At 41.5% G+C, this 15,906-nt stretch overlaps 1 protein-coding gene across 1 annotated transcript in view; it reads left to right on the top strand.

Moving 5' to 3' along the window:
• The first annotated feature begins 195 nt into the window (after nucleotides 1-195).
• Nucleotides 196-15,906, top strand: part of ahcyl2b (adenosylhomocysteinase like 2b) — a 40,510-nt gene continuing 24,799 nt past the window's right edge. Inside the window, exon 1 of the mRNA XM_035147374.2 lies at nucleotides 196-614. Within this exon, the coding sequence (XP_035003265.1) occupies nucleotides 279-614 (336 nt within the window). The 5' untranslated portion in view covers nucleotides 196-278. The remainder of the gene's footprint in view (nucleotides 615-15,906) is intronic.

Consider the following 15,906-nt stretch of genomic DNA (forward strand, 5'->3'; position numbering starts at 1 on the left):
GACAATGTAGTTAAAATGTCAGATAAAACTGCTTGTCGGCTGGTTGGGATACACGTGTCAGGGGTTGTGTTGTTTACACATCACACTGAAAAACACTTTTGAAAATGCCAGTCGTGTTTACATCCTTTCTATTTAAGGTGGCCTACAGGTGGGAGGGTTTCAGATACTAAGAGGAACTACGGGGACCACAATGCACCTCGGCCGCAGTCGCTCCGTTACGTTCACATCCGCTTGACTCGCCACCACTGTTGGAAAAAGGACTTTGTGGAAGTGCAGCGATGTCAGTCCAGGTTGTGGCAGTGAAAATGGCAGAGGTCGAACTCAAAGACGTCCCCAGCGGCAAAGGGCTGGCGGCCGAGTCTCCTGTGACACCCACGTCGGAGGGCAAGAGCCTCGGCCGGGGCGACCTCCACGAGGCCGGCTCCTCCGCAGCCGCGTCCCCGACAGCGGAGCCCTCCGCGAAAGCCGGGGACAGCAGCCCGGGCTTGCTCACCCCGAACCCCGCGAAGATGCCGCAGGCGTCGGCTATGAAGCGCACGGACCCGCAGCAGAACGGCGGGGAGGCTTTTGTCAACCGTGACGGGACCGTCGCCGAGGCTCCGCGGATGAAAAAGGTGAGGACCGGGACATGTTTTTCCTCCATAAGCACCGACATCCTCGCTGTTGCCGCAGCTCGCCGCAGAGAAAGCTCCGCGGAGGAGCTGGCATTGTGCGACGATGCTAACAGGCTAGCTGGTCCCCAAAGCTGATTCAGCTGCGGCAGTTAACGCTCTAAATGATGGTGTCTGGTGCTAATAACACTGCGGAGAGGCTAATGAAGGGCTGAACGTGTTTTTAAACAGACTTACTCTCTTGATTTAGGCTGACATCGCTAAAACTTCAGGGCATGGACGTTCACTGGAGGCTCTAACTGTTGTCACAAGTTTAGTTGAAAATAGGAGAAGGTTTTCTTGAGCTAAATGGATGTTTGACTTAAAAATAATCCTGCACCTTCCACAACATACTGAACACGATGCTGTCAGATTAAGAACAGTCACACGCTTTAAAAACTTAATTCACTGTCCTAACCGTTAGTTCATTAATTTCCATTTTGATCAATGGTAACAAAAAAAGAAATGGACTTCCACTCATGGTTCACGTGGTGCCCTGTTTCATCACGGTGCTAGCACATGATAAACTGTATGTATGCTGGTCTTCAACATGAGCTTAGTTAGATATCTAATTGTAGGTTGCTACATGATCAACATATACTAAATTAATCCATAACAAACGTTGCTGGTCTGTGTGCTTTGCCTTGTTGCATCTGTTATGCGGGTTTGATTATCTTTGGGTCTTGTTCGATAATAATATGATATTCTCATTTTACTGTCTAAAATACTTTCAAAAGATAGGTCTGACTTATCTAATTTGTACAGAACTTAAGTCAATAATTTGTAACCCCAGGGAACTCCCATCACCTAGTTCTCTGTTCTGATTAGAGCCCCTCATCTGATACAACCATGATAGCAGCTCCTTCCCTTGTGTCTACACTCGGAAATCACACTTGGCAAGCAGGGATCTGAAAACTGCCCTGCAGTGTTTGCACCTTGAATGCATCTTATCTGGATTAGAACAGTAGTGGATGTTAGGGGCAATGTTCAAGGAAAGAGTTGTTTTATTTCGATAAGGGATCCTTTGAAGAGGCTGCCAGCTTTATTCCTTTATTTGATCCGAGTTATTATTTACAGTTGACAGTGATTTATAGTCCCCGGTCACTGTAGTGCACTTTTATCAGTGGTGGTCAGATTCACGAATTGATTTCAGAACTTTCTAAATTCTTAGATTCTGTCTGATTCATTGAGGTGATGTGGGCACATGCTCTTAAAAAGCTAATTGCTGAAAGTTTTGGTGAGCGTGATTACGTGCGGGTCACCTCCATCCTCTGCTGCTTTGCCATCATTGCAAAATACCAATTTACTGTGTTTTTACTACAAACCAGTGAGACCAGTGATGAAAAATATGGGGGCTGTCAGAATTAGAAAAGGTTGAAACAAGAGACAGAGCAAGTGGGATGGGACTCACTCAACACCCACATCCATTATTACGCCCCAAAAATCACCCCATCCCACTAGACAACCCCTAAGGACACCCCACAACAAGACCCACTGGATATTATAGTGTGAGGATGGACTGCAAACGGACAGCAGCTCCGAGCAGATGGCTTCACATACCTCACACTTTCACAGCAAGCACGCACAAGGAAGTCACCCAGCAGCTGGAAGCACTGGGCCCACAGGGTGAACAACACTTGAGAGGCAGCGCAAAGCTGGACCTACCAGACGGCAACAGCCACATCTGGATTATTGAGGAGACGAGGTTCACCTACAAGACCATGGTATAGAGAGTCAATTTAATTGTATTAATTCAAACTATAACAATTTATTTATTATCTTATGAAATAAAGAAAAGATATTTATAGGATTTTCTTGTAAAATGTTCCCTTATTTCGCATGAAATTTGTTTGGGAATCTGTACACTTGCTCAAAGGCTAGCTAATTTCATATATACATAGATTATATCCCTGTGTAGTAACTGTTTACATCCTTTTATGATGCTTTTATCATTTTTAATCAATTGTTTATATTAAGAGATTATAATAATCTAAAGAGCAAATGTAATTTAACCAAACAGGCTGCATAGTTGATTTGCGCTTATATTAGTTTTTTTTATTCATATAATACAGACACCAGTAAGCCTGAGTAATGGATAATACACACTGGATAGATCCATCCATTATATTAATGTAAATACCCTTTTGTAACTACATTTCTCTGATCAACCAATTCAGTGTATATCCAGTGGGACAGCAGGTTGCTTGCAGCCTATTTATAGATTACAAGGCATCGTGGGTCTTATGGCACACTGCATTATAGATATATGACCACAGCCTTGCCTTTGGCTTCTGCTGAATTCTGCCCGCCCAGTGCAGTAAAGGGTAAGTGAAGCAGCGGTGATGCTGATGCAAGTACGTAGGCAGCAGCGCTGACTGACTGAGTGATTGGATGACGGGCCGGCCTTTAATCCAAGCCTTTATCATGTCATCACATGAGGGGGATTAAAAGGCCAGCGGTCTGTTGTAGGTGGGCCCAGATGTGAGCTTTTGGAGTCGATGCTGAGTTTTGTTGAAACACGCACGGCACAGCATGCACATCCCTTGGTTCCTACTTCTGAGAACTTCTGGGCGAGACCTCCAGTTGGGAGGGAAGGAAATGAGCAGACCTAGTTTGTCACCCTCATGGCCACAGTATATGTTATTATTGGCTAAAGGCTAAAGCTTTAACTAGTCTAGTTGTAATCTCATACAAGGTCAGAAGGGTCGCCTACCTCATTGTCTATGTCTTATTTGAAGCAGATGATTAACCTGTTCGGCAAGGCTGACCAAACAAGACTTTTCACCATCAGGGTAAATGACCGTTGACATTTGGGAACGGCTCAACATCCTGTCAGGTTTAAGGAAGGCGTGCACAGCGGTATTTGTAAACAACTCCAGAGAATGGTGTGTTGTAAGATCATCCCTCTGAGATGTAAAGTTATGTCACCTCCCACTAAGCCGGTGTTCCTGGTAATGCTCGCTGGTTAACAGGCTTATTGTGACCTGTGGCTGCTCTACCTGGGAAGAAAACCCTGTGGAAGAAGTTCTACAGTATATGAAAAAAAGACTAAAATCTGTTTGCAATTTAAAAATGTAGACTCTACTTAGAGGCTCTAGTTTGTCCTCTCTAATGCTGCATGATCACTGACTGCACCTACTCTGTTTTCTGACATTTTAAAATGAGAAATGCAACACTTTTCTTGACCCATTGAAAGCCTCTGTGGAGTCCTGTTATATTTACACAAGTGTGATGAGATATAAAAGCTGACGGGGTGATGCTACTTATTGAATGCATTGGAGCTAACAGAAGGCAGTTAGTTCTATAATATAGTAATTTATTCCATTCCTATTCTTACAACATTACAAAGTTGTATAGGGAAGTATAAGAAGTCTGTGGCTTGTCAGCAATGTCATCTTCATGCAAGGTCTCTGAGCATCTTCATCTGCCTGCCTCTGTCCTTTACTACAAAGGAAAATGTATCACTTTCCTTCCTCCAGGCTCTCTCATTTGTGAGTAACCTCGGTGATTGAGCGAGTGTGTGTATGTGTCTGTTAGTGTGCACGTACAGTGGTAATCACACACATTTTTCCCTGTGGGGATCCTGCCTTCTGTCACCAAAGTGTAGTCATCGCCTAATCCTACTTCTGTCGTGAACAAATAGGTTCTGAGTGACTTTTTATCAGCCTGCAATATATGCCGCCGGATATAGTGATCAGCATGTCCGTCCATTAATCTGTTCAGCTCGAATCGCGTTGTTTCCGGTGCAGAAGTCAAAAACCATCTGAATGTTTTTCATAAAACTTCACAATTATGTGGATAAAGTAGCGAAGTGATGATATAAGTGTTGATATGTTGGCTTTGCCTGCAGGATGTCATCTGCTGATCACTTTAGTTTAGTTATTCAATAAGTCACCTGAGTGACAGTCACCATAAGTCTGCACATATACGTATTAAAATGTGTTCCTGGAGTGATTTGCATTTGGATTGGATGTATTTTATGCATGTCAGAAGGAAGATTAACAAAAAAGTATGATTGCAGCTATGAAGATGTAATTAGTGTTTGTAAAGAAAATGTACATGTCAAGATCTCATCGTGTTTGAAAAGGTCTATCTCCGATCCACACTACCACAGTGACTTTTTAAATGTCCGTGGAATGTGGCACCACTGTGAATTTAGAGAAATTCCCTGAAAAAGAGGAGACATAGGGAATGTTGGTTATTGATCTAGTGGTCACTCAATCTTCCACATTTGTACATGAATTTTGAGCTTTCATCCAATTTGACTGGCTCCCAAATCCCAGATCACCCACAAACTCCCCCTGCTCACTGACAAATCCCTCCAAGGCCTTGCTCGGCAATACATATCTGACCTACTTCGACCCTACACCCCATCCAGGAATCTGCGATCCTTTGACCGGAGTCTGCTCACCATCCCCAACACCAGACTGCGGAATTTTGGAGACAGCGCTTTTAGCGTGCGGCCCCCGCCCTCTGGAATGCTCTTCCAATTGAGATTCGCAATGCCACATCCCCAGTGACATTCAAAAAACTACTCAAAACTCATCTTTTTGAAAATGCATAATACCTGATCTGATACAATCTGTCCTTGCCTTTGTCTCTGTCACCTTAAATATGTCCTTCTCCCTCAAATATATATAAAGCGTCCCTTGAATGGCGCTATAAAATTTAAGTTATTATTAAAATAAATATTCAATATTCACAGTTGGTGAGATCACAGAGGGTGTTCTTGAACACAGTATACCCTTTTTGCGCTTGCATAGACTGGTAGTTTATACTGTTATTTCACCTCTAAACAATCCATAATGGTAGAAAACACTGATGCAGTTAAAGCATATTATTTGAAGAATTGACTGTAGGTGTCAGAAGGGAAATACATGCACATATTTGATTGTGGTATGCTCAGCTGGATGAGAAAAATGAGCAACTAAAGTAAATGTGGTGCTGACCTGACCCACTTAAACTCCTCCACCTCTAATGATATGAATGTATCCTTATCTTTTTGATGAATTTATGTGGTTTTTAATTATAGCCAGGCTGTCCTTCACACCAGGCCCAACACAAGTGACTGAATGTCTATGTCTAAACATGGCTGGCCCGTTCATATTGAGAGTAACATTCAAATGTGTTTGGAAACCCAGTGACAGGAGATCACCTTAAAGTCCCTGCTTTCTTCTGGCAGCACTGTATTAGATTATGAACAGTTGTGCGGATTCATGTGCTGACACGAGATTTCATTGGTTATTGAGTCATCAGGGAGGACAGGAAGTAAGTTGGACCATTGTCCGAGGTCATTGAGGTGCCCGGCATGATAATGGACAGACTGTGGCTCAGGGAGTGAGAAGAACACAACAGAGAAAGGAAGAGAGGCTGACTTTGTCTCTTCATAAACGGTAAATAATAAACCTTTCTGTGTCTGATGATTTGCATTCCCTTTACCCCCTTTGAATGCTGTAGATATTAGATTACAGGTCATGTAGGTGGCATGTTTATGCAGGAACAAAAGACGGTGTGTGTATCATTTACATTCTATAGTTAGTATTTACCTGTAGCAGGAAGCTTTTGCTTATCAAGGGCTATTTAATTTTTAATTTAATCACACTAGCTTATCTAATGTAATGACTGGAGGTCCTTTTCTTAAGCAGGTTTTCCAGTCTTAGGTGAGTCAGTCCTGAGCCGAACTGAACTTGGCAAAAGTCAGGTTTTGAGAACGCTTCACAGAATTGAATTGTCCCAAATGTAAACTTAAGTGCACATCTCATCAGAGGTTGTCTGTCAGTGCTGTAAGTTTTCAGTCACATCAGCTGTTCCACATTAAGCTGTTGAGCAAATATGTTCACTTCCTTTTGTTTACTTTTCATGTTCTGAAACCTCACCACATGCCTGAAAGAGTTTTAAAAACTCAACAGCACGTTCAGATGTCACAGCAGGATTTTGTTATTGCAGAGTAGAAAAATGCAGTTTTACCCCAATCAAGTTGCACTTGTCACAGCATGGATGGGTCACAAAAACAAGTGATCCCTCCTATCATACTCAACAGTGATCCCAGTCACAAAAATGACTAATTGGGTAGTATTTGTTAAGTCTGTTGTTTGTTGTTGGGCTCACAAACTTAATCCAAGCATGTTTGTCATCATAACTCATCCAGTTTATCTGCACATGTTCTGCTATAATGCTGCTTGAGAGTTAACTTTTTTGTAATCGCGTTGACGCAAACTATGCTCAGTGACTTTTACTTAATCAAAAAATAGTTTTGTCCATTTCATTTGCAAAGTGCAACACTCTACATCTAATTTACCCTTCTTGACAAGTGCCTTGATCCTGGTCAGTGATGTCATGTGACATATTCACCACATGCATGCTTCTTTCACCCTGACTGTGACCAGACAGGCATTGCCAGAACATACCAGATTGACATGTGAGTTTTCTATTTTATGTTTTTATCTTCTTTTGTTGCAGAAAAATATATTGCTGTCGCAATAATTTTTTGTATTTCTGATTTGCTCGCAGGCTGCATGTTCCCCATACCTAACCTATGGTTATACATGCTGTATAGGCTAGATAACATTGAATAATAGAGAGCTGTATGTTTCCATTACTGTAAAACTATCAGGCAGCAGGACAAGAAATGTGCCTCAAAATAAATTCTTGTAGGAACCCAGTGGTGCTATTTTGTAATTTGACAAGTTTTAGCTGCCTCTATCACCCATGGAAGAGGGTGTATATTTGCCCAGCTTTGCCATCAGTGCACTTCTCTTGGGTCTCTCACTCTTTTTAATGACCTATGAGCGAGAGCTTCATTATTCTTGTCTTTCTTTGGTGATCTCACTCTGCTCTTCCTCAAATTACCACGACACCTAATTTTAATTTGATACATTTTCGCTTAATCTCATCTCTATTTGGGCTGGCCCTGTTTTATTGCCTCATTTTTACCTACTCAACAATACTTTGTACTCTTCATCAAATCAATCAATCATTAGACTACTGAAAATAAACCACAACTAAGCAATTAGTCCTCTCTATCTAGATCACAATCTACAGCCCTCGCAGAACACCACTTCCTCTGGTGTTTCTTGTTTTCAGGCCCCATGTCTATCGTTTTCACAGTCTCATTGTGTTCCTGTACGGTCTGCCCTGTCGCAATGTGATCTCACACAGCAAAGGCATGTGTGAGATCACACTTCACTGACCAACTTCATACGGGCCACAGAGGCCGACTCAGGAAACAGGCTGTAGGTCCTTTAGTTTCTTTCCTGTTTGTATGTATTTAATAGATTCACCTAATTTTTCCTAAAGAGGACACACACCTATTAAAGTGAGTGTAAATAAATAGATGTAAATGTGCAAATGTATAAACTTAAAAAATGTACTAAAAGTCACAGATTTTAAATAGGCATTTCTAAAAAAAATAGTTAATCCATATATCAAAGCAGGCTGCTTTTATTGTGTATTTCAACAATGCTGCTAGTACTTTAGCTACATACTAAATCTGTCCATGGTCAGTTTTGGTTGTACTTGCACACCAGAGTGCGGCTACAATTTTCCGTCTGAACCTGTCCGATCCTGAACAAACTGAGCCTGACCCGAACCCGACTTGCATCCTGTTATTTGTATCTGAACCTGACCCGACTCCAATGTTTCCCTGATTACAGGCACGCACAGTGTAAAAAATCGAGTTGATGGCTAAGCCAGCGTGACCGAACCCGACCTGATCTCGAATATCATTTCAAAATTCTTGTCTGAACCGGGCCCGACAGGCTCAGGTCGTGTATCTGTACTGCATTGGGCACACACACACACTCACACTCATAGCTAATGTGTACACTGAATGTGTTTCTCTGTGCCCTGGCTGAGATATTAAGTCGAATCAGTATGAAGTGAAACCCATGTATTGGTTTTAATTAAAGCCATATTCAAATGTTAACGCACTTTAATAAATGTCAGTGCAATTTGAATACTGGTCTTTAGCTCTTGTAATGATCATAGCAGACCTTTTGTGACATTTCCAAACAATATTTAATGAGGATTACCTTGACATTAAAGATGTGTGGCTGTTCTCTCTGTGGGAATGAAAACATGCAAAACACTTGTACTTGACCTGCCAGCCCCTTTTCAGGATTTCTGTCAGCGTCTGCCGTGATCAATGTTTGCTGTCGAATTGTTTCCAAATGAAGTTGAAACCTACCAAACTTCATCTGTCTTACCCAACTTTCCAATTTCAGTCAATAGCTGATAGAATGGCACTGGCTGTTGTACTTTGAGCCGGGCTCGACAAATTCAATTTTCACACTCACTATATTGGAGTCCTAACACTTCCCAAGGCAGAGAATCAGGTCAGCTTGGCCCTGGTTTCTGACATGTGGCTCTTTGGATTTAGGACTTGATTTCTCTGGTGTGGTCTCTCTGTTTTTCAGCTGGTATTGGTGTTATCGCTGTCTGTGCCTCACTGCTCCTGAGTGTACCTCCCACACATATCCGAACGTGTGGCTTCCCAGTTGTAACTCATTTCCTGCTTCGTCATTGCAGCTTGATATAACTGAGCGTGTGCAGCTCATTGAGTTACACATCTCCCCATCTTAAGCTATCTTAAACGCATCAGGTTCCTGGAACGGTGAGTGGAGGGAAAAGGAGAGCACTCACTTTTCCTGGAACCTGTCTCTTCACAAGGAACCAACGTAGTGTGACATTTTAAACCCCCTGTTGTAGTTACAATTGAACAAGTGAGCGAGCACTAACCCATTCGTGAGTGTGTGTGTGTGTGTGTGTGTGTGTGTGTGTGTTTGTTCGTGTAGCCTGAGGATCAGTAGACAGTAGTGGACATTTACACTGAACTCGCTATGCAGCATGACGAGGAATGCAGCTCCATACCCGAGCACTGCATGTGAACAAAGGGCCAACATTGTGTTCAAAAAGTGCTGCCTCACAAAAGGGCCCTCTCAAAGCCTGAAATGAACCCCCACACACCCATCTGTCTGCCCAGCTTCCTATTAGTCAGACCAAACCACGATACCCTGGAAGACAGAGAGGATAGCAGCTGAAAACAGAAAAAAATCTGGATCTGTCCCTTTGGCTGGATCCGTACCAAAATTCTATTGGTTCTTTCTTGGCCCATGTCTCATCCTTCCAACAAATATTCGTAGACATCAGTTCAGCAGTTTCTGCGTAATCCTGCGAACAGACAAACAAACCAACAACCAAACAAACAGGTGCGAAAAAATGTAACCTCCTTGGTGGAGGTATTGCAACCAAAGCTAACACTAACCAACAATATCAGACGACAAGATCCATTTGAAGAATTGCTTCACACTCTGTATTTAATATAGATCATTGACCCCATAATGGGTTTATTCAGAAATAGACCAGCACAACCCCAGTCTCTGTGACTTTGATGTAATTATACCTTCCCCGCAGGGAGAGACGTCTATTTTTGGCAAATCAAGAGTAGACGAGAAAAGACACAAACATGCAATTCCAGAGATGCTTTAATTTGAGTCTTTTGTATCTAGTAATCTTTAGAATTTTCTTTTTTCTCTCATGGTTATGGAAGAATTCCTGGTGTCATTTAGCTTAATGATAGACATTAACAATCCATTTGTTTTTCAATCTGACGAAATGATTTGTTCTCCTCTTCAGAGCTGGAGTGGTAGAATATGTGGTGAAAAGAGTGTCCTGATGGAGATGGATGGTCACGTGGCTGGATAGATGAGTGGATGGATATGGATATACAGTAGACACAGCTCACTGTTTAATTTGCGTAAAATCCATAGAGTTGTTGATCCATCACTGGGTCAAATGTCATCTAGTGAATGCAATAGATTGTTTTCTCTCTCATCTGAGAAAACAGTATAGAGTAGTGAACAGTAGATTATTAAACAATCTGATCAATCGTAAAGCTGATCATTTTGCTGTCAGTGTAAATGGAGCTTATTTGACCACCGTCATTAGATGGGCTCAACCAGAATTGGGTCTGTAAACTGACACTATGTTCTGCACATGGGCAACAACACCCTGTTACGCAACTGAAGTGGGTGTGTGTGTCATAGTTATAATAGTTAAGGATAATATAACACCTGGATGCATATTTTATTCGTCATTTAGGGTAAAACCATATTCCTGTAGTGATTAGCTGCATAAAAATCATAAATTATTAAAAAACATATTCAATGATCCTATAATTTATTAATGAGATCTCATGAACACTGTCCAATTATCACATTCCAGTTAATTAAAAATGGTTTGCTTGTAAGAAAGAAGCCTGATGAAAGCTCTGACTTGTCCTTTAAGGACATTTGAAGCTTGCATTCTTGGCACTCTCCCTCCCGTCAGTGGAAGATAACAAGGAGAAGCCATGTGAAAGAGAAGAAAACATTAGAGAGGAAGCCCTGAGTGTGAAGGCTGTTCTCATCTCCTCCCTCTCTGTTAAGAAGTAGGTAGGGTTTAATCTGTCACTAAGCCCCATCATTCATTGCCTGTTCTCTTCTAGTATCAGTGTCCCTGGTTTTTACAATGACTATCGGACCATATCCCATATCAGGACAGAGATTGTTCTAGTGGTTAATGCTCACATTAGACAGCCGTGGATACTTTCCATCGTTTTATAGCAGCACTGTGCCCTCATTCAGGGCAGCAGGGCCTTGCAGTCAATTACAAGTAGTAATTTATTTATTTTCACCAAACCTAGTTATTTTCATTACCATCCACAAAGAAAGTTATGTTTTTGACCCTGTCTGTTTGTTGGTTGGTTGGTTGGTTGGTTGGTTTGTCAGCGGGATCCCGGAAATTGAAATTTCAATAAAACTTAAAAAAAGAACCCATTCAATATTGGCAAAGACCCAAACATTTTTTCACTTTCTCTAACATTGTAACATTGTTTTTCTTGACATTTTCATGGATTTCCCAGGGAATGATTCATGGATTTTGATGAATAAAATCTGGCATATTTAGGGAGCTAATTTCTTTAGGAGTGTGTATTTTGGCTGAAACTGTTGAGCCTTGGCAAAAGTATGCACTTTACTCTGTGTCATTCTAGTCCTATTATCGATATATATCTGCTGAATATTCTGTTATTCGTCAATAATACCTTTTGTCTGCAAAATGTAAGAAAACAGTAAAACATTGTCGATGGAAATTTGCACACCCCAAGGTCAGGAGTCTTCTCTTTTTTGTACAGGAATCCAATATGTCCAAAGAGATTCCGTTCATAATGTCCAAGCATCTTTATTCACATTTCAGAAGGATTATTTTCCTTTTGTGCCAACATGGAGCTGACATTTGTTTGTAGTACAAATGTGTGGGGGCATGCATAAGAGCACTGGTAATAGCATGTGGGATCAGTAACTGCCAAGTGCGTGCGTGCGTGCGTGCGTGCGTGCGTGCGTGCGTGCGTGCGTGCGTGCGTGCGCCATTTTTTACAATTTGAACACTTGTCTGTGTATATAAATCAGCAGGAGTCATTCTTACATCACAGCCCCCTTAGGGCAGCACACTGCGCTCTGATATACACACGTGCACAGCGCACACACACACACCAACATACTAGCTGTCTCCTCCCTTCTTCTCATCGTGCTATGGGTCAGAGGGCTCAGGAATTGCTGACTATTGGATGAGAGGTGGGTAAATGAGCCACAATTGGAGCGGCCACCTTCTGTTTGAGGACTCATGCCGCTTTTTCTTTGCCGTCAGTCTCTCATTTTCTTGGTGATGCCATCTAGCTGCCTGTTGTATGTCACAATTTGCATAAAAGCACTTTGTCATATTGTTAATTGTGCATTGGAGTGACATACTGCCATATTGACCTAGGAATGGACAGTGTAATGTCAAGGTCATAACAGCTGGCTCACACATACCACCCATCTCTACTCATGAACATTACACAAGGGCATACATTGACAGGCATTCATTCATGGTCTCTTCATGCTCTTGTGAATATTTACATACATATTTTCATCTTTTAGTCAATATCTCTTGTCTGCATTGCTCTCTGCCTTTACATGCCTGTGTGCAGTCAGTGCCAGAGATTAGCAACTTCAGAGCTGTAACACTAAAAGCGAGAGTCGTACGCCAGTGGTCTTAACTTCAGGCAGAATGGTTTTTAAAATGCCTACTGTTATATGGTATTTATTTTTTCAAAATGAAAGGTATTCTTTTGCATTTACACGACATGTTTATGAGCCTGCAAGCATCAGAATCGTTTGTCTCAACTGCAAGAGAAAGGAGCTGTTTTTGCTGTTCTTGCTTTTCATTTCTCTGACAAAGCATTTTCTCATTAAGAAGACAAAGGTGTCTCTACTCAGTAACTTGACTCTTAGCTTAGAAAGTGCCACTGACATGCAAAACTGAGCATTAGTCAGACGTTGAGTGATAATGACATTTAACATGCATGCAGCCCCCTGCTGGGCGATTAAATCTCAACAGACTTTACGTAAAATTGGTAAGCTGGTATATGAATATACAAGTTTGACCAGTATATAAATTCATACATAAGAAAATATGGATTTAAATGTAGGACTTTTCATGTTGCCTTATTTATTTCAATACATTTAAAAAGTGCCCTTTTCTCAATGCTAACTCAAATAAAACAATATATAAAATGAACACAGTGATATAGTGTGTATATATAAAGTATTCCCCACTTTGCTGTTTCCCATTATAGAAGCTGAGACCACTGGTCATTCAACTTGCCAAATGTCTGTTAGTTCACAATCTACTGCTCTTGTGTCTAAGTGAAGCCAGGAATCATCAAGGGACAGTGGCCCAGTGTGTGACAGACTGTCCTATACTCTGCAATAATGGCATCAGGCTTGATTGTCAGTGAATGTGTCAGTCAACATAAGAATCAAACCTGTCAGCTCTGTCATGGTACACATCGTTTTTTTCGAGTCTGTGGCAGTAAACGGCACTGTCTCTATCTTTGTTATTGTTGGACATCAGTGCTGTGTGGGTTGAATCAGAGAACAGTTTATCCCAGGTTAGCTGGGATTGTACTTGATGTAGCTTCAATAACAGATGCAGGGAAGTTGTGATACTATGCAGAGTGTTGGTAGAACGGCACAGGGAGACGAGCAGAAGGAGGAAAACACAGACACCTCTCTGTCTGATCCTTCTATTTTTGGTTTTCTTCCACACAAGCACAATAGTAATCCAGGAATAGCAGTTGAAAACGCTGAGAAACATGTCCGCACCTCTTTGAAGTGTCATCCAAGGGCTTCTTTAAAACATGCACATAATAAACTGTGGTGTACTCTCCAGGCTGCATCAAGCTGTGTAAGGAAGAGGGTTGTTACTAGGAAAGAAGGAAGGGAGAACGGAAAACCGAGGGGGAAGTGACTAAAACGCAGAGAAAAGAAAGAATGTGTAAGTGCACATCTTCTGCTGTGCGTAGGAGATCTGAAAAACCAGACACCCGCTGCATTGTCCCGTAGCCTCTCATCATGCAGGGACTAAAAGACGGCTAAACAAATGGATTGCTTCTAGAGCCAAGGCCAAATGTACAGGTAACAAGATGTCACAACATCATGCTTTTCCATCACGGTGTCTTGACAGCTCTTACTGCCAACAAATCCTGTGTACCAAGCGTCTGATGATAGGATAACACACTGCTGATATTTATATGCGCCCTAGGAAGGGTCTGATGGACTGAGTTGGATGGAGACACTTGGTTGTGACTGCCAACAAGCGTGTGTGTGTATATGTGGTTTTGTGTGCGTCAGTGCCTGCATATGCTTGCGAATAGTAGATTATTTTTCCAAAACAATACATTGATCATTCAGAAACAAATTACAAGAACAAAATTTTAACTGATTAAAAATACCCTGCAGTGCAACCCTAAATGACAAATGAATGAAGTGTCAAGTGCCACACAACAAACATGATATTTTCTCTGAGTTGTGTTTACAGTATAATAATAATGCTAGAAAATTAAATAGTTAGCATCCAGCGTCAACTTTGATGGGTTTGTCAACCCAACACCCTGGACATTTAATTCACTGCTATTAAAGGGCCACTTCTTCTATTCTACACAGTGAATTCAGTTTGCTACTTACAGTGCTACGAACTCACTAACCAATGAAAACAGCTGGCTTGTGTCTTTGCTATTTCTGGTGGAGCTTTACCGTCATCAGACCATTGACTATTCGTAAAGATGGATGACAGGACAGCCCCTTATGAGTGAAGCCAGGACAGCCGTTCAGATCTGCTTCTTATTCTTTTACTGTTCTGTCAGAGGCTGTTGTGGACTTACAGGCCTGATTTTCTTGTCTTTAAATTACTCGCAGATTGGGGACAGTCTGGCAGAAGCACTTTTAGGATTTAGCTTTGAGGTTATTTCCAGACATTTGTTTGTAGCGTTAAGCCGTTAACAGAACATGTTCCTCTTTTCCTCTCCCTGCACTAAGTCTTTTTTTTAACACCATCACTCACTTTTCCAGGCCTTTTGGCAGACGACATCTAAACATAAAGCTATTAACAGCCCATTGGCACTTTGATTTAAGAGTACTCATTCTTGCACTTAGACCTGTCTGATCTGTGTGTTCTCCTTTTAACTTTGTTTAGTCATCAGGTATTATACTGCTATCATCACATGGAAACTTGGCCTGATATCACCGCCAGGCATTACGGTGGGGAAAAAAGACAGAGCATTAAAGCAAGACACTAGATATATGCTGGTAAAAGTTATCTGAGGCTGTAGAGATTATCTAGAAGGAACTTTGCTGCTATTTTGTCCGTATATCTGAAAAGCCCACCACTTTGTGATTGTTGTCTTGATCTGTACTGTATGTTTTCTAAAGGTGGTGATGATGTTTGGTTTTGGTCTGTGTGATGAAAGTTAAATATTATAATAAAAATAAAAAAGCCTATCACAAGTCAGACTGACAGCTGCTTTGTGCCAACACAGTCATCCACCTATCTCTGATACAGACTGTGTCTGTGTGGTAACATGAGATTTCCTGGTCAGTGCTAGCTTCCCGTAACAGTGTAGGTGTTGTCACAACACTTGAAAATACCGTAGTAGCTACTAATGTTTTCACTTTGAAATGGGTCACCACTACACTGACTGTTAAGTTTCGGTCCAGTGCGGCCGACTGCTTATGGTGTGATTCAGGCTTGAAAAGCACCTTTTCCTAAACATTTTTTTCTTTACAAGAAATCTTATGCATTTATACATGTGACTGTCATTTCCCACAAATTTCCAGTATTGATCACACCCCATAAAATGAGTAGAAAAGATATATTTTAAGCTGCTCTCAGACATGCCTTG

Source organism: Hippoglossus stenolepis, chromosome 22 (assembly GCF_022539355.2).
Source record: "Hippoglossus stenolepis isolate QCI-W04-F060 chromosome 22, HSTE1.2, whole genome shotgun sequence".
NCBI classification, from domain to species: Eukaryota; Metazoa; Chordata; class Actinopteri; order Pleuronectiformes; family Pleuronectidae; genus Hippoglossus; species Hippoglossus stenolepis.